Below are 19,617 nucleotides of genomic sequence, written 5' to 3'. Positions count from 1 at the left end.
ATTGAAGGATATATTGTATTTTCGAGGAGGTCTAAATAAATTTGTCCAGTTTAATTTTCTTCCGAAAAAAATTGCCCGTTGATTTCGTTAGCATAAATTCCTGCCCATACATTATTTTTTTCAGGTTACTGTTATATTGTTATATCGGTTTACCAGTCTATTTAGAAAAAAACTTGACTCGTCAGTAAATCAGATGTTCTTTAATAAATGGGAGTTCTGGTCAATTTGCTGGCACATCAGTTCGCAAAATTCAATTCTTCTATCAAAATCATCTTCTAGCTGAATTGAACCGATCTTCAGCGCCACAAAGAAAAATTGTTTCTATTCTTTCGGCTAGCGTAAACACCTATTTTAAGTTTCGCACTGAATTTTTAACTGAGCGTCCGAATGACAATTTTAACAATAATAATCAATTGGTTTTAAACGTATTAAAAATGCTAGTTACTGCAGTGTTATTTTTGTACCTCTTAGGTTTTAATTGGACTCAATGATCTATCTATTACTATACATTTTTACTCGTAAATCGGTTCAATTTACATCAATATTTTTGGCAAAGTAAGATGGAAAATTGTTTGCCAGTTAAAATAATGTGTGACACTATGAAGCAACCATTCGACCTAACAAAGTTTAAGTTAATAAAATGTATTTTATTACAACACATTTTTGCTTACACTTATTCGCTTCTACATTAACGGATTTTGTGTTTTTTTTCGGTTTGGTTAGATAGGAGATTGTATAACTTTAAAATGATGTATCACACTTAGAGAAGCTATTTGAAATACAAAAGTTTGAGGTCGATACAATATCCATTATTCCCAGACATTTTTGGTCACTATTGGCTGGTACGTCAACCAGTTTAATTTTTTTTTTTTGGTATTGTTGAATAGAGATTTCAATGCTACTTACAATGATGTCTCAGTCGATGAGTGTTTCCATTTGACATATCAAAGTGAGGTTAACTAGAGGGGATCGACAGAACTTTGTTAAATATAAAATTAAACGTCCCCTTGTATATCATAATCGTCTTTTTTTTTTAATGTAAGGGTGGTTTGTTTTGAAAAGAAGGGCACTGTAGTATTTTTTTGATGGGTAGTTAATTTTACTGAAATTGAAAGTTGAGATTAAAAATACATGCAGATGTTTTGTAATTTAAGTATGCATTAACTTATTTATATGCAAAAGTATCATGAGCTGACTTGTGGTTTGCAGAAACGGAAATGCCATTTGGATAGATTTGAAGCAAGTTATTCTAGTCTGGTAAAAATAAATTTTGGCCTTAGACGCTTACTAATATAGTACATTGCGTGCGCACATATTTTGTTTTGCCTTTAGTGGTGCTTTCTTTGCTAGAATTTAAAAAAAAATATACATTTCCGTGTTTTCAATTTAACAATAGCATGCAAATTTTATAAAAAAATGCCAAAGAGCTGCTGAGAATAATCATGTACATCTGGGTCAAAATTTCTCAAACGCGTCACTCGAAGTCCGTCCATTAATAATAGTACCTTTTTTAATAGTATTTACGGTTTAAACAAATGTACTTTAATGGAATTTAAAAAAGAATAAAAATAAAAATTTACATTTTCCAAGAAGTCGTTTTTCGTCAATAATATTGAGAATAATAATTTTTTGTTATTTTATTTTTAAATTGTTCAATTTATTGTCAAAAATTTATTACAGGAAATGTAATTGACCGATTCAAACAAAACTATAATTATTTATTTCATAAACTTGTCATAGAGTAAAATAATGTAAAATTTTTAATTGAGTAGATTTTAATTCAACTGCTCTTAACCAATACAGGTCTCGCGAAGCCAGGCCTTAAGTGCGGAAATCACTGTATTACTTGCAATAATAAACCTAAATCACAAGTTAGAAAGGCGTCGATAGCGTTTCTCTTAATTCCCCTTTACTAACTTCAAGATGAAGGTAGAGTAGGGTGAGTGACGAGAAAGGGCTGGTGGGATTGTACGATCAACCGATCTTAAGTTGTGACACTTGCGGTATAGTACTTTCGCACTTTTTGAGGTAGAAAACATAAACCCGTTGAGTGTACAGTACTTATTGTTTATACATTTTTGTTTTTTAGTAATAATAATAGTACTTTGGTTTTTGAGTTTTTTGCTAGGCATTATTAAAAAATAGTAACACTGTTTTTAGTGTGAGTAATGTAAAAAGTAAGTAATGTAGATAAAAGCAGGGATTTTTATTATGATTAACTAGCTAACTGGTCTAAACCCGCAGCTTCGCTCGCGTGTAAATAGAATGAATTGTTGACTTTGTGTAAGTAGTATCGAATGAAATGAAAAATAGAAATGAAAAATCGGCGTCGAATCCGCGATTAAATAAAACCATGCCTATAAACTTTCTCAGTCAAAGATACATAAATGTACTCCTTTTCGTATCATTCCGTAGCGCAGTTTAGGCTTGATGCTAACACAGGGGGGCGTTTCATTTTATATTTGACAAAACTCTGACAATCAACTCATTACCTCCAGCTAGCAGTTTTCTTTTTTTTTTTTAAAGATTAACGTCTGACGTTAGAATGTATCAGAATAAAATTATTTCCAATAAAATAAATATATGGAACAACAAAATGTTACAGGATATCATTAATGTACCTGACAGCAGGGCCTCTTGGAATAATGTACAATTCCATGCATGCTTCTAGAGAAATTTCAGATCACAACATAAGTGAACCCCCTTGGTAGCAATTTTACATTCTGCAAAACATTCTTGTGGCCTGCGCCATACCGTTTCACGATCATCTGGAGACCGTAGGCTAAATCTTGACTCATAAGTAAACCAAAGGCGCCTCCATTTATTGTCCCGTAACACGATGACGTCTAAGAATACCTGGATCTGTCGCGGGTTTATGTCTAGCGAGATTGGCTCCAACTTCGTCTAACGATCCGTTTGCTTATATTGGTATTCCGGACGTGAAGAAGTCAATTTCTCATCTTTGTAAGATGATGAGCGTTAGTCTTTTGTTGAGGATCAGTTCTGTATACACTAAAGGTGTGTGACATCCGGTCCTACACCTCTTCCAGGTTTAGGATGTTTATTATAAACGCTTCATGACAATATAAAATTATGAAACTAATTTAATTAAATTTTAAATTTAGCTCAGTTTAACATATTTTTAATGTTCTCGTGCTTCAAATTTAAAAATAAAATTAGTTTAAACTAACTCAAAGGTCCTCTTAAGCGCATCGTTATTCCCCGCGTAGAATTGAATTATCGAAACAGTGGGCTGCCAAGGCAGTTGTGCATATAGGTCTTCTGATGGACCCGTCATGCCCCACCGGGGGTTACCAGAGCCCAACGGCCTTAGAGAAACCGATGAGGCTCTCTGGTCTGAAGGACTTAAAGTCGCTTGGTACGCTGAAAGTGTTACCCAAGTATTTGAACTTGGCGCGCGTGAGTGCTGGGCACTCCCCGACTACATGGTCAACGGATTCATCCTCCTCACAGCACCATCGGCATTCCGGGTTGTCCGCAATACCGATAGTATGGACATGGCTTCTTAAGTGCCAGTGACCGGTTAAAAGACCTGTCACTAGCCGAATTTCGCGTCTTTTTAGGCGTACTAGATTTTTGGTGAGACAGACAGAGAGCCCACCTATGTGCGCTTTGGCCTGTCTCATACCAGGGGACTCAGTCCATCTTCGGTGGGTCCACTTGTCCAGCAGACCCTTCATTGACGCGACCGCAACGCATTTGGCGATACCAACTATGGGTTCCGGCCCCATCGGCACATTCGCGGATCCCAGTCTGGCAAGAGAGTCCGCTTCCTCATTACCTGCATGGCCTGCGTGGCCAGGTATCCAGACGAGCTGGACCCTGCATTTAACCTGTACCAGTTTTTTCAGGACTTTTATGCACTCTAATACAAGCTTGGAGCTTACCTTTGCGGCCGTGATAGCCTTAATGGCAGCTCTGCTGTCCGAGCATATTGATACGATTGTATTGCGGTGTCCGCAGCTTAGGATTTTCTGTCCGCATTTTAATACAGCGAATACTTCGGCCTGGAAGACAGTGGCGTGCTCCCCCAGCGAGTATACCCTACTGGTATGTGGAATCCCACCACAAAGCCCTGATCCAGCTCTGTTATTCATTCTGGAGCCATCTGTGTACCAGATGGTCCCCCATTTTTGGAAATGCAGGTCTGTTGGAATGCTGCCGCGTAGAATTATGTGGCAGATTATTGGTCTCTAAATTCTTTTGTTTGCGTGTGTTTCGGCTACTTATTCTGAATAAATTCATTGTTTTAAAAAAATATATATGTTATTTGAAATCTTATAATGACAAAAGTCGTTGCCTTATAAGTGATCCATTAATTGGCCTAAAATAGATATTGAAAATTTAGTTTGTCAAATCAGCTTTAATTTTTAACATTTAGACAAATAGTTTGGAAAATTAACTTTAAAAATTTTCTTTACTGACAGAAATTATCAATATTGTTGCATGCTGTTGTTTATGACGTTTTATAAATAATACAAATATTACTGCAAATAATGAAACTTCCATTATTACAAGGGACGTTGAAAATCAAGAAGCACTTACATCTTCGAATAAAATAAATACTTTTATTTAATAAATTAATGGGAAGTTAGCAACAAAAATGTTTCAGAATTCTCCATCCATCTTCGGACAGAAATGGAATTTTGAAAGTTACTTCCAATTTTCAGAATTGTCACATTTACTATGTTTTATAAAGGGCCCTATATTATTCCTTTATTATCTTGAACTTTTAAATTAACTTTTAAATTATTTCCTCAAATTATTGATTATTGAAAATCATAATAAATATTTTTGTCATCATAACCTTCCTCTTCTTTAATACCTCTCTTGATTTATCCGTCCCTTTAAAATCAGTATGAATCGTTTACGAAGTACCGAATGAAATTGAACCATTTATATTAGATACGCATCTGACTTAATAATAATAATAATAAGGTTAAAAAATATTTGGAAACTGATTAAACGGATCGTCAGTTCTGAACATAAATTTAATCGTCCCGCCTCCTTTTGGTGGACTGTGTTTGGTGTTGTTAAAGTTTGGTTTGGTTAGGTTGTAGATATTGATGTCTAGCCGGACACCGCCTTCTTTTATTAGACGGTCCGCCATAAAAATATGCTGATAAAACAGCGTCACTTAACGCCGTATAACAGGATTTCAGTGGACGGCTAACTTAAGCAATGATCCTACCAATTTTTTAGCTTTAACTGTAGTGCACTTTTTTGCATTCATAGCTTTCTGTCTTTCCATAACCTAATTTAGAAGAAATAAGCGTTAATAGAGTTAACTCTTGGCGATTACTACAAATACTTTACTTTAATTTCTGAAGAGAATATGAATTCATTTAGATTTTTATAACTGCCAATACATTGTGGTAAGTAAGTGGTTTCTTTTCTGGAAATTTGCGCGAATGGCCATACCCCACAGTCCATTTAAAAAAGGAGAGCAAATTCTTCTTGGGTAAATCATTTACTTTACGCTCTTCATAGAGTAGCGTGGCGCGTGCTCTTTATTTGACCCACACTACTGCATATTCCTTAGTTAGTTATCAAACCGACTTATAAATAATCTATTAATAGTTAAATAGAAATCCATATTTTGTAGGAGAATGTGTATATAAAGATTATAAAATGGGAAAGTCTTTATCTCCAAGAAAAATGCATCTAGGTCACTTAGGTAAATGCATATTATGCATTTGATGATGACCTCCCCATTTTGTAATCTTTAATCTATAAATAATTTGGAGAGAATCTTCTCAGAGTAAAGTCTAACCATCCACGATTCCGGAACCAAACCAGAGGAGTGAGAGTTTTCTCGTAAATTTACGATTTGCGATTTACCGCAGGCAAGTTTATTCTGTATAACTTTACAGTCAATTTAATTCCCTACACCGCACATTTGCCATACTTCATATTTCAAGCATCCCTATAGAAATATATTTAGATGTGGAAACTGCGGCGGTTAAGCTATTAGCAGACCTCTTATTATAGGGCTTATCTGGCTTAAAAACAACTGTTGGTAAAAAGAGATACAATATCTAGAGAAATAATTTCGTACTTTCCGAATAAAAGCGTGCCTCTAACATCTTGTACAAACTTGAAAGAATTCTTCACATATCGTTCGTCTTTGATAAACATTTGACTTAAAACAGCACTAATAAACTTAGTGAAATTGTAAAGGGGAGAACTAATAAAAGATATTATAGGCCGAGAGGTACTCCTACTTTATATTTTTTGGCTGAAAATACACTTTAGGAGGCAATGCTGCATTTGTTTTTAATTTCCTTCCGTCTTCCTTACTTATATATAAGTTTAAGGAGTCTATAAGTTTGTTATTTTTGTTTTGAATTGATGTTGTTGATTTTTTTTTGAGTTTTGTGTAGGTTTCCGTATCATTTAATATATTATTACCTTTGTTTGAGTAGTCATTTTTATTTAGAACCACAGGTGTGTTGCGTTTATCGGCTTTTAAAATATATACATTGTTATGTTGTTTAAGAAATTGTCTTAATTTACTTTCTAAAATTGAAAGATTAATTTTGGTTTCGATTTTTATTTGAATTTAAAAAAAATGTGATTATATTTATATATCTGTTTGTTAATTCTTCCTGTTTACTTTCTTCCAAATTGTAAAGTACGTATTCTAAGTAAACTATCAAAATTTTGGATTGGTTGTTCTTTTTTATTATAGGGTACATTAATTTTTTTTCCCAATGATATACCATTTTTCTCAGAATTTCAACATCACTTGAATTAATAATTTATAGATTTTATAGATCTTTATTGTTTCAATAACTTATAAAATTTTTTGTTGTTGGTTTTCTTATATTCTTCTGTTTTGAGAGGATCTAAATTGAATTTGACTTGTTTCCAATAAACGTAAAAGATCTCTACATTATACATATATTGTTTTGGAACTTGCTTAAAATTTTATAGCATTTGTTGGTGAAAGGCGAATTTTCTACAAATAAGTTTTCACGCACTTTTTTTATACACTTTATTGTGTGTAAAATATGTTGTGGTAAAACTCGATTTTTATCACATCTTATTAAAAACAATTTGTGGTTATTTTAACTTACTATCTTACGTCTATTAAGTGTGTTTCTAGGGTTTCCAGCTACTTCGCCACTGTAAAGTCTTTCCATGTCCTGTATAAATTCCATTATACTTCTGTTAGCTACCTATTTTCTTTAATCCAATGGTCCTACCCGGATGTCAAAATTGGTTTATCTTTTAAGGATCCGGAATTTTGTTAGGTGTCTGATAAGATTTTGGGCTTCGGGATCAGTGAAATAAAATCGAACATTTTGAATTAAACTGAACTTTTAGTTTACTGATGCCGAAACCCAAAATCTTACCAGACAACTAACAAAATTTTGAATCGTCAAAGGATAAGAGCTAAAACACACGGAGCTGTTTGGGAGCGTTTTGTGCCGAGTCGGCCGCCGATCTCCAGCCGACTCGGAGCATCGTTTACGGGCTTTGTGTGTTTCAAAACACACGAGAAACTTTCAGAGTCGGCGGCAGCGCGTACCCTCGCATCAACCATGTGCCGAACGCGTTTTTATTACTTCAGTCGGCGGATCATTTATGGGCATTCAGTGCTGCGAAACACACGCAGAGCGTTTTTCGAGCTGTTTGAAAAGGCAAAGTTGTCAGTGTGTAAGTTAATTATTAGTAAAAATGGAATTATCCATGCTCGATACCGAGAAACTCATTAATGAGATACAGTTAAGACCCGCGATTTGGAATATGTGTCCTTTCCCTTATTATAGGGTGTATCCAAAACCGCCGCTTTCTTTTCTTTTTAATTGTTTGTGATAATACATTTGCAGTTAATAAAAAAAGAAACTTCATCACTACTACTACTGTCGGATGAACTCATTTCGAATGTCTTCGCTATACATCTGACAACAGCGAACTGATTTTTTTTTCCACAACACGCGCGAGACCAGCGCTAGCGGCCGACTCGGCCCACACCGCTCACAAACAGCTCCGTGGGTTTCGAAGCAGTCGGCGGCCGACTCGGCACAAAACGCTCCTAAACAGCTCCGTGTGTTTTAGCTCTAAACGAAACTCACTCACTGTTTGGTTTGAAGTTTGAAATAATTTGAGAATTTTTTTTCCATGCACGTCGGCATGTTACAAGCACGAACAGCGAACAACTTTTTGGAACACTACAATATTTGGGTATTGACATGGCCTGCGCAATGGACTGTGGCTAAACCTCGTTGAGCATGAGACGGATTAAAGTAAAATATTTTATTTTTGATGATTGATTTGCGGAGGCAATTGTCATATGTCCTTAATATTTTGACATCTGTGCTCAAACTGAGTTAAACAAATTTACGGAGTCCACTAGATGGAATTAATGGATTTAAACGTACAAGTGACAATGAATGATATTAAATCATATCCGCATAAATATCGTCTTGTTTGTCTTCTAGAATTTATTACGAATGTAGGTGTAGTGGCAATGAATTAAAATGTTTTTATTTAGACGCAATATTGAGAACCCATTCTTATTTAAACCTAAAATCTTACAAATTGACAGCACCATCTAAACTGTAATAATTATTAAATGGCTGCATGTTAAATATTTAACTTAAAGTTGTGTGACGGAAAAGTTGCTTAACGCTTAACAATCAATGCAGGATTCGCCACTTTTTCGCAAGTTTTTAATGTAATAATAAAATCAGTTATTGGTAATTTAACAGGATTTATAGAGGTATACAGGGTGTCTCCTTTTTCATAGGGACAGTATTGCTATCTCCCATACTATAAAAGATACGAAGGCGGTTAAATTAGAAAAAAAGCGGCATTTTATTCTGATTAAAAAAGTGCATTTAGATTTTTTATGCGACGTTTCGTTTTTTAGATATCATCATCAACTTTTTTTTGTTAAATACGGACCTGAATTTTTTATTTTATATTTAAAAAGAATTTTTATTTTCCTTTTCAACAATGTATAACTTAAATGTCTGTCTCGACGTTTCGGTATAAAAATAGCAGTTTTCAAGCTTTTTTCTTTAATACGGACCTGATTAGTATTAAAAAAAATTAAAATACGGCAGATTTGGGTTGAGTTAAGTTAGCTGCTAATATTATTCACTAACATCAATTGCGGCTGATATTTTTTTATGTGGTTAGGAAAAAAATTACGATATGTGATTTGTTCGATATTAATATTCGATAACGAAAATCTATTTTCAAAGCTGCATGGAGAGCCACCTTTAATAAAAATGGAACCGTGCTTGCCGAATGGTTCAAACTTTATAACAATGTCAGATTTATTACGGCTGTGACTTATTTAGGTAGGCCATGAAAACAAAAATATGTCGTAGCTACGACAACAATTATTATTATTAATTACAACAAAATTATTAAAATATTACTTTAATATTTTAACGTTTTGCCGTAAGTTAGTTTCTTAAATTAGTTTAAAAGCTTTGGTTGTTTCCTTAGCAATTTCCTAGTTCAATATTAACAAAATAAATACAAGTTGTAAAATGGTACGGTATAGTGATAGTGAAAAAAAGGACATGTACGATGTTTTTATAAGATGTTATCAAAAGGTTGATGATGCAGTAAGGGAGTATGCTAGATTATATCCAAACAGAACTGCTCCAGCGCGAAAAACTTTTTATTTGGTTTCAAGAAACCTCACCGAATTTGGATGTGTATCAAAAAAACGCGGAAAATACCGTGCCAAGAATACACACAACGATGTTAATGTTTTAGCTCAAATTCATCTTTATCCGGAGTCTTCATTAAGAATTATAGGTTCTGAATGTGGGATACATCCTTCAGTGGTCGGAAAAATTTTAAAGAAATATAGGTATCATGACTACAAATTCCAACCGGTTCAGAAACTGCATCCAGGTGATTCAGAACGCAGACTTGTTTTCTGCCGTTGGTATCAAGAGATGTTAAATGCAGACCCGATCTTCTCTACGACCATTTTATGGACCGACGAAACTACATTCACTAATAGTGGCATGTTTAACCGAAAAAATAAGCATTTCTATGCGCAAAACAACCCACATTTAGTAGAAGAAACTAAGCCTCAAAATCGATTTAGTCTTAATATGTGGTGCGGAACGATCGGCAATAGGCTAATAGGTCCCAAAATTATTGATGGAAATTTAAATGGTGAAAGGTACGTTAACCTATTGACGGAAGTTATGGATGAAATTGCATTGGAAACATTAAGAAGTATTTGGTGGTTTATGCAGGATGGCTGTGCCGCTCACAATTCCGCTGTTGCCCGAGATTTTCTCGACACAAATTTCCCTAATTGCTGGGTAGGAACAAACGGTCCTGTAAGGTGGCCTCCTCGTTCCCCATGCCTTAATTCTCTGGATTACTTCTTATGGGGATTTTTAAAAAATAAGGTCAATAACAGTGAAATAAATAATATGGAAGTGACACATCGGGTCACTGCTGCATTTAAAGATTTAAAGGCCGAATACTTATCCCGCTCAATAGAGAATTTAGAATTAAGGACCGTAAAATGCATTGAACTTAATGGGGGTCACTTCGAAAATTGTTTGTAAATAGTGTAAATGTTATTTGTAAAAAACTGCTTAATTTCTTCTCAGAACTAAAAAACTGCTTTATAAGCAAGAAAAACAGCAACTTTTCTTGCGTAATGTATGTAAAGAAAATGTTGTTTCTTTAGTTAAATCGTATTGTTTTGTTATTTTTTTGGTTAATACACGTTTGTCATTTGTTTCTAAAGTAAATAAAATATTTCTTATTAAAAGTGTAAAATTCTATTTTATTTACACATTTATTGTTCCCCTTCTAAATCTAAAGCAAGTACCCGTAAATTAAAAGAACCATACCAAATTTTCGAATTTCTTTTTCTTACCCACAAAAAAAAGGGCATTGTAGTTTTAAAATCTTATGTTTGATATTGAAGATAAATAGGTAAATATGCATTCAACAGGTATTTTAATTTTGTAAATACTAATCAGGTCCGTATTAAAGAAAAAAGCTTGAAAACTGCTATTTTTATACCGAAACGTCGAGACAGACATTTAAGTTATACATTGTTGAAAAGGAAAATAAAAATTCTTTTTAAATATAAAATTAAAAATCGAGGTCCGTATTTAAAAAAAAAAGTTGATGATGATATCTAAAAAACGAAACGTCGCATAAAAAATCTAAATACACTTTTTTAATCAGAATAAAATTTCGCAACTTTTTTCTAATTTAACCGCCCTCGTATCTTTTATAGTATAGGAGATAGCAATACTGTCCCTATGAAAAAGGAGACACCCTATAGACAAGGCAGCAGCAAAAAAGTTGCAGCTCGATATCCACTACTCAAGATTAAAATCGCTCAAACCAGTCGATTTCTATGTAACTGTTTTACCAGTAGTATCTAAATCTAAGCAAGAATATTAAATGTTGCTGTTCTTGTGTTTTTCTGTAATCGTTCGGCAGCCGAAAATCCAATCTTACTATAATTTGTACCGTCAAATATTTACTCAGATCTGCAAGTTCAAAAAAGGACAAAATTTCTATATCGAAAAAAAATGCATCGTCTGAATACTGACGATGATCTGATGGTGTCAGATACCCATCTCTACCTTGATATCCCAGACCTATTCGAGTGAACGCGGGGAATTGGTTAATACATATTATCAAAGACTTACGTACATAAAGTATTTGTAATATATGTATAATTTCGTATGTTGCCTCAAACGCTTTTTTGGCAATCAATCCAGATTTGTCTATTAACAAGGTTCTTCTATTCCTTTTTTCCCGCCATATTGCTCTATTACGTTAGGTTTCACTGATTTTAACAACCCAAAATGTACAATTGGATGAATATTTTGTAGCCAGCTGTAGACAGTTTATTTCCTTTTTTGGGTTAAGGCGTTATTCTCACTTTAACAATTCACTCAATATAGGCCTTTTTGCCTTAGTCCAAGAATTGTATATCCTAGCAAGGATGTTGGTAAGCAGTTTAGAATTCCTTCACCATAAGTTGTTAATGCTATCAACACCGGAAGATGACATTTCTGGACTCTTCGTTTGCTTTTCTTATCTTAATTTGCAGACTATTGTAATATAAAAACGTACTATGAAACGTACTAGATATGGTGTGTTTTTATTAATGGTTGTCACACTCCCATAGAAATTTTTCCAGGAAATGTACATGTCCACTGCAGTATACAATTCCTTATTGTTGTCCCTAGATTTTCATTTACGGGTCATATACAAGTTGGCAAATAGAAGACTACATATAAGCATTATAAATGGCAACACAGCTTCTCACTTTCTTTCTGGCGGCGCGGCGGATTACGATGGTTTGATTTTCGGCACGGCACAATCAGCAGACTTCATTTTGCTGTGTGATTGCATACTGCACTGTTGAGTCTTAAAGCGCTATTTTAATTTTTTTAAATATTTATCATTATGGCGGTTTATACTCCTTCCGAAAAAGTTCAATTGATTTAATTGCGTTATGGAGGCAATTCGGCAGTACAATCCAGGGATTTATTCTCAGTAAATTTTGCAAATAGACCGCTTCCTTGTGCTAAAACTATTATATTAAATGTCGTATCAAATTTTCAGACATCTTTTTGCCTCTAAGAATGTAGAAATTGTCACAGCAAAGCTCAAGAACCACCTACTGAAAGGGTCAAGGAAATAGAACGGCGGGAAGAAATGGTTTGTACTGCCTTAGTTTTGGATTCAACACGATTGAGCAGAAGTGTTGGAGAGGAACTGGGCATGCACCATAAAACTGTGACGAGTATTTTGAAAAAACATGGATACAAATATTTTAAATATTTTAAAACTCAGGAGGTTTTTTTTGAGGAGGTGTTTCCCAAAGACCAGTGGCGAAGAATGGCATTTTGTGAAACCATGCTAAAAAAGAAATGAAAATTTCTTAGAAAATATTTCGTGCATGGTTAACACAATCCTTCCATTTTTCGTTACTGGTCTCCGTCGGAAACCGAGCACAGAAGTTTTCAGGTCCGTACTCAGTACTCTCAAAAGTGAAATGTTTGGGCGATCATTCAACTTCCAAACGTTCAACTCTTCCCTGATATACACCTGGAATTACTGTTCTGCTCATAATGCGGTTAGAGTAAAATAATTTTTAACAAATACTTTCCCTAACCGTCTTATTAGTGGGACTGGCAATATTAAATGGCCTCCCGATCCCGATCGGAAGAAAGGTCTCCCGATTTGTCATCAAATGAGTTTTATTTGTGGGGTTATCTTAAATAGGTAGGCCAGCGAATTTAGTGGAGTTAAGAAACAAAATTGTTGAATCTGTCAATTCCATTTTACCTCAAGCTCTCTTGGAAGTAAGAAACAGCTTCTACGATAGGCTAACCTTTTGTTTAGCTAAAGAAGGAGGTCGTTTTGAGTCTTTTATTTGAAGAATTATTTGTTAGGTTTATTACTTAGAGTTTTATTTTGTGTTTTTTTATAATGTTTACATTCTATTTTTATTAGAGTTTATATTTTATTTTAATAAGAACACCGCTTTAATTTTCAATATGTAATGTATAGCATAAAAAAATTGTAATTACGAATCTATACGGGTTTTACACGTGCAATTCCTGCATTTTTTAAAATTTTGCCGCAAGAGATACAGCCCCCACCGACGTCAGATGCTTGTCGAAAGAACAAATTAAAAATGCTCGAGCTCGAACACCAGCGTACAGTCTTTATATGTGTCGTAATACATTCGCCAATCTATATATCTAGATGGTTTGGTATGAAAGATGTTATCCTTTAATTCTCTTAGTCTTTTTAATAAGGCTTTTTTTTATAAACTTTAGTGAACATATAAAATCCTGTTTTTCTTAAAATGGAAAACTTTACTTAACTGCCTTTCTTTATTTTCTAGAACCGGTGACTTTGAATCAAGTCGACCACCACTTTTCATTGGTTTTTTGGGGCTCTTACGTAACCTGATCTACGGAAATTACATGTCCGCATGGTCTCTAAGATATTATATATAGATAAGATTTATTGTGTTTCGAACCAGTCCATGCAGCCTCCTTTTCCAGGCTCACAACTGTGCTACACTATCCCTAAATTCTTCTGTTCATTGGAGTCATCCATTTTCATTGCCAGTAATAACGTAAGAATTTTGAATAACTACGGATTTAAGGTATATGCAATGATGGCCTTAAAGGGGATTTTTTTTCTATTAAGTCCACTTTTTAGTAATTGTTTTAGTCTCTTTTCATACTCGTTAAATCTCTCTTTCCAACTTCCTCCATTTTTAGATGCTCTATTTTTTCGACTTATTTAACAGCCAAGTATTTGTTCGCTTTAGATTTTGTATTTAAAACTTGTATTCAAAATGTCAAGTGTCGAAAACTCAATAACAATTTCTAGCAGCTGCTTCAGCTAGTACAACTAAAAGTATAAATTTTAAATGATGCGGAATTATGTAATTTAAATTTAAATGTGGTCTGATATATTCAAGTAAAATTTGGGTATTTTAAAATTAAACTTACGTGAGTATTTACAATGCAATTTATTCAGCGAACTCCACCATGTATGTATACAGCAGGAGATTGAGAGTACCATGAAACAAAAATGTTTACGATTTACTGTACTGACCCATCTAATAAAGATTAAGTTTACTCACCGGGGAACCTCGGTCCCCTTGATTCAGTCATGCCAACAACCATCAACATAGTTACTTTATGTTTGTTAATAATTTACATATATATCTTCTTTTTTCGACGACTAGCTAGTGTTCCCAAAAATAGTTAAGGCTACCCCAGACGCTCCACTGCCGCTAAGTAAGCATCTCAACACTCGGAAACTAAGATAACATATACCGAGATCTTAGAATCCAAATGTGTTTATCGAGAAGACAAGTGAGGGCCCTTTATAACTCACAAGACCAACTCGAAGGAACTGCACGCTCAGATGGCATCTCTGTCGATTGCTACACAATCGAGCACATCCTGGTAATACCTCGCTAAACAGCGACAAACTCTGGTATACCATAAAATTCTAGCCATGGACTTATACAACAACAATATAAAATATTACTCACATGTCGACATGATTTACCTGTGCACAAAACAATCACAACCATTCTAATATCCACCTAGTGGACTAGTGGACAAACACCACCACACGTGGTAAACTATGACCACTCTATACATGGCTCTTTATAAGCCGAAGTGCACTCACTGCCTCTTTTACTTTTTTTGGGTCTCTCAATCTCTGCTTATATTATTATTTATGTTTAGGGTATAGATTTTCAAGAATGTAAGATAATTCTCGGGCGGTTGAGACACTTTTAAACGAATACAGGGTGTTTACAAAATGTACGTTTATTAAATATATTAAATTACCTTAGGATATTTTACATTCACATATGAATGTTAACATATGAACATTTAAAAAAATATATTTTAGTCCAAAATTCTGTATTTTCAAATAGGACCTTTATGTTGACGTAATGCCTTAATATCATATTTTGCTGGCGAACAAAAACATTTATTTTTATTAAGGAGTTAAACAATACTTGAGCCGATTAAAAATTTAGGTCGAATTTACATTTCCAAATGGATTTTTGATATCCACAATAAATCTGCGGAAAAGGAAGGAATTCTTTCTTTGTGTTGTTTATTTTGCTAATGTTAACCATTTTATAGTATTATGCCTATTGTTAAAATATAATTTTGCTGTCATATCTATGCTGTCATTGAAATATTATCTTAAGAGCAATCATCAGCACGTGACTTTGCCCGAAATAGATTTAACGCGCTTTATCGGGAAGGTGAGCATTTGGCAACAACGCAGCGCTTAAGCGAAGCAGAACGCTGTTCGTCTCACAGCAGACGGGTCAATGACACCCGAGATTCATCGAGAGGAACTATCCTCATGTTCTTCTGGTAATACAGTTTATTCTCTACTCAAATTGACGGATTTAGTTTATTAATAAAAATGCTTTGATATAGGAGGGTATTAGTATCGGAAATTTAGGGAGTGAAGGAATGAAATATACATTTTTTTATAATTTTTTCTCACTTCGAAATATGCCTAACACAGTTTGTTAGCAATCAAAATACAAAAAATAAATTATAATAGTAATTTACTTTATTTACCAACAATACTACAGTAATATTATAATTAATTTATAATGTACAGCGTAAGAATAAAAATCTAAATGAAAATTAGAAAACAAAGATAATAAATCACAAAAAAATAAACAAGAAAAATCATCTATATGAGGAAAAAACACACAAAAAACAACATTTATCTAAAATTAGAATAACTAAAGATTAATTAAACAGTATGTGTGCTAAGCGTAGAAACGTAATAATAAAAATCTAATAAAAAGGACAAAATGAAGTATATCATTTCTTTTAAAAATGTTAATCACTTTTAAATATACCTAAAAAGTTCTTAGCACTCAAAAAATAAATTATAGACACACGCGTGAGCTTCATCAAAGGTGCATAAAACAAACCCCAAAGTTCAATTAATTCTTAAAAAATGTGTGTCTCACTTTCAAATTCAACATGCTATGACTTAAAAATTGATGTGTAGAGAGAAAATAATAAACAAAATAACATGTTTTAGAGACACATGTTTTTTTAGAATAAGGGGAGACAAAATGATTCATATTCTTCACCACACCACGTAGATAATCATAATAATTTTAATAATAATAATTTTGAATTCGTTACATTAGAATGCTTATTTTTGTTTTGTGTTCATGGATTTACCTACTTATAATGACGTAAGTACATGTTTTAGAACAAGCTATAAAATATAAGACAATATTAAACAGTTATGTAAGTAAAAATACAAAAATACAAATTATAATATAACGAAGTGGTATATTCTAATGAAAATGAAAAAAACCAAACAAATGTAATACAAAAATTGTCATTTATAGTTCTAGATGGGTTTCGAATTTCTATGCTTCTATTATGCCTAGGATCTATAATTTTAGGCAGAAGACATTTAAAATAAAAAATCTTTAATTTTTCTTACCCAAATGAATCATTTATTTTCAGTTATATATAAACGGTAAAAGCAATGTGGCATTCTTACTCCATAGTTGCAGCCGTTCTAGCCCTAAACTGATCCTTTTTTGGGTTTTTACTTTTTCATTTAGAATATTAAACTTTTCACTTTCCGTCTTTTCTTTTTCAGTATAAAAAATAACGCGCACAAAATTGGAACATCTTCGCAATAAAATACTTCTAAGTGAACTCTCGATCAATTACTCAATATAAAAATTCAACATTTCAATTTTACATAATATTGAATTGCTGTTGACCATTAGCCGATACCTGACCAGTAACCGATACCGTCGTTTGCGCAAATCGGGCCGAACAAGCGTCGCGGGTTTCTTGATTTGATTCACGCTAGCCCGGCCGTGCGTTGTTGCCAAATGATACTAAACTTAATGGCGCTTTAAAAAATTGAAGAAAAATACCTGAATTTTGTATTTCCATTCTCAAAGGTTTATTATTTATTTTTGTGAAATGGTTTTTCGATATAATGTTTCTAAAATCGATGTGGCTAGAGACGTATGGAAGAATTTTTTTATTTATCTTTCTTGTTTTTAAATAAAAAATCAAAATTTTAGAAATTAAACTATCACCTATCTATCTACTCTTGAAAAAAATATGTATATTTCATTAGTGAAAACTGCATTAAAAATATTGTAAAATAAAAAAGTTATCCAGGAAACAGGAATATATGGGTGAATAATACCCTTAATCACCAAGACGGCGTCGGCGGCGAAGATGGAACAACGCTGGCTGGATTTATAAACAAACAAATATCACCCATACGAGGGGTTTCCACCGGGATAACATTACGAAATAAAAGCTGATTAATGAGGAAGACCGAATTTGTATGGACTGGTAGCGCCAGTTCGAGAGTAGCATTGATTTGTAAGCAAAATTTGAGCGTGGAAATATTTTTTTTTAATTCGAACCGGGCTTTCTTTTATTCGGGAAATCTTTTATTTTTCTACGTCTTATACATTTTTGTTGATTATGAAGCATTCAAAATAGATTTAAGTCTCGTTGATAAATATATTAATGACAGCACATCGTACGTTAATTAAACTATATTGTTGTTCGTAGTTCGGCTTCTAGTGATAATTAGCCATTTTGTTGATTTATTAGAAGTATATCGGTACAATGTCTACTCTTCAGCCTTTCGGTAACCAATAACATTCTTTAGTAAATACGGTATCAACATTTTTTGTGGCGAATTCTGTACACATGTTTTATTTAATAACAATAAAATATTACAAGAAAACAGCAGGCGATGTTAAAAATAATTTTCTAAAACAGCAATTTTTTCAGGCCTCAGATTCTCCAACCCAACGGATATCATCTAGTCCAGTGTCAACCCTTTGTTCTCCTCGTTCGTTACCTACCGCTCGTCTGTCATATCCTTTAAATGGCACAACGGGTATGAGACGCTGTAAAGCACTCTATGACTGTGCCGCTGATAATGAGGATGAACTTTCATTTCAAGAGGGTGAAATCATCATTGTAATAAATGAACAGACCGATGATGATAACTGGATGGAAGGAGTAGTCGAAAATGAACCGGAAAGAACTGGAATGTTTCCCATAAGTTTCGTGCATATGCTTCCAGATTAAATGTTTACTTGTCGGTCGCATTAAGAATCTTTTACTTACTCGAAGACGTTCTCTAATCGCACATTCAGGCCCAAATGTTAAAAAAAAAGATTCTTCTTTGGTGTATCGTAGGAGCAGTCGTATTTTTGAACTTATTTCACTAGTTATGACTTATCTCTATGGGAATGATTTATATATAAATATATGTATATATAAGTATATATATAGTTATATACCATATCTTTATGTAATGTGATTATTTTTTGTTGAAGAGGTAAGTCAGTTGGTAAAAGATGCATGTTAAATATTATAAATAATAAGAAAATTAGCGATATATTAACCATCTACAATTTCTAAAAGAGCATTTTGAAGTGATATTTAGAAAGTATTTCTTTTTAATTTTGTTTTAATTTCTTTTCAGTCTTTATTATTGTGTGATATACAGGGTGTTTACTAGTTATGAGGTAGAGCTTAAATGAAAAGAAATAAAAATGGTCTATATCTGCTAATGCACAGGGTCATTATGTAGTTAAGTAGAAAAAATATACTTTTAAAAAACATCCTGTAGGAAGTGGCATTCGCTTATTCTGAACTGATTCAGTTTTAATTTATTTTTAAACTTAAGAAAATATTTATTGTAAAAAGTTGTAATTATTTTTTGTTTATATGTTTTTTTACTTTGCTATTCAATATTAATCATTGCTAATTAATAACTGTAAGCGTTTCTCATGGCACAATTACATTTTCATTAGATTTGTACAGAAATAAAAATATATATTTACTTGTTTATGGTCAAGCGATGGGGAACAAAATACTGCGTATTATATTACTATGATGACTCGCACTCATTTAAACTGTATTTGGTATTGATTTTTTAGGCCAGCTTCAATATACTAATATTGTATTATCTGTCTATGGTTTTTTTAATTTTGTTTTTGGCATATTTCACTTCAAATAAATAGACGTAATAATAAATTAG

The 19,617-nt window shown here is 33.2% G+C and overlaps 1 protein-coding gene across 1 annotated transcript in view; it reads left to right on the top strand.

Moving 5' to 3' along the window:
- The window catches only part of LOC126748216 (arfGAP with SH3 domain, ANK repeat and PH domain-containing protein), a 79,571-nt gene extending 60,682 nt beyond the window's left edge, over positions 1-18,889 (top strand). Inside the window, exons 15-16 of the mRNA XM_050457297.1 lie at positions 1,210-1,257; positions 18,357-18,889. Of these exons, the coding sequence (XP_050313254.1) occupies positions 1,210-1,257; positions 18,357-18,659 (351 nt within the window). The 3' untranslated portion in view covers positions 18,660-18,889. The remainder of the gene's footprint in view (positions 1-1,209; positions 1,258-18,356) is intronic.
- The last annotated feature ends 728 nt before the right edge of the window (positions 18,890-19,617 follow it).

The sequence above is a fragment of the Anthonomus grandis genome, chromosome 22 (assembly GCF_022605725.1).
Source record: "Anthonomus grandis grandis chromosome 22, icAntGran1.3, whole genome shotgun sequence".
NCBI classification, from domain to species: domain Eukaryota; kingdom Metazoa; phylum Arthropoda; class Insecta; order Coleoptera; family Curculionidae; genus Anthonomus; species Anthonomus grandis.
This window is presented reverse-complemented; position numbering and strand designations above follow the sequence as displayed.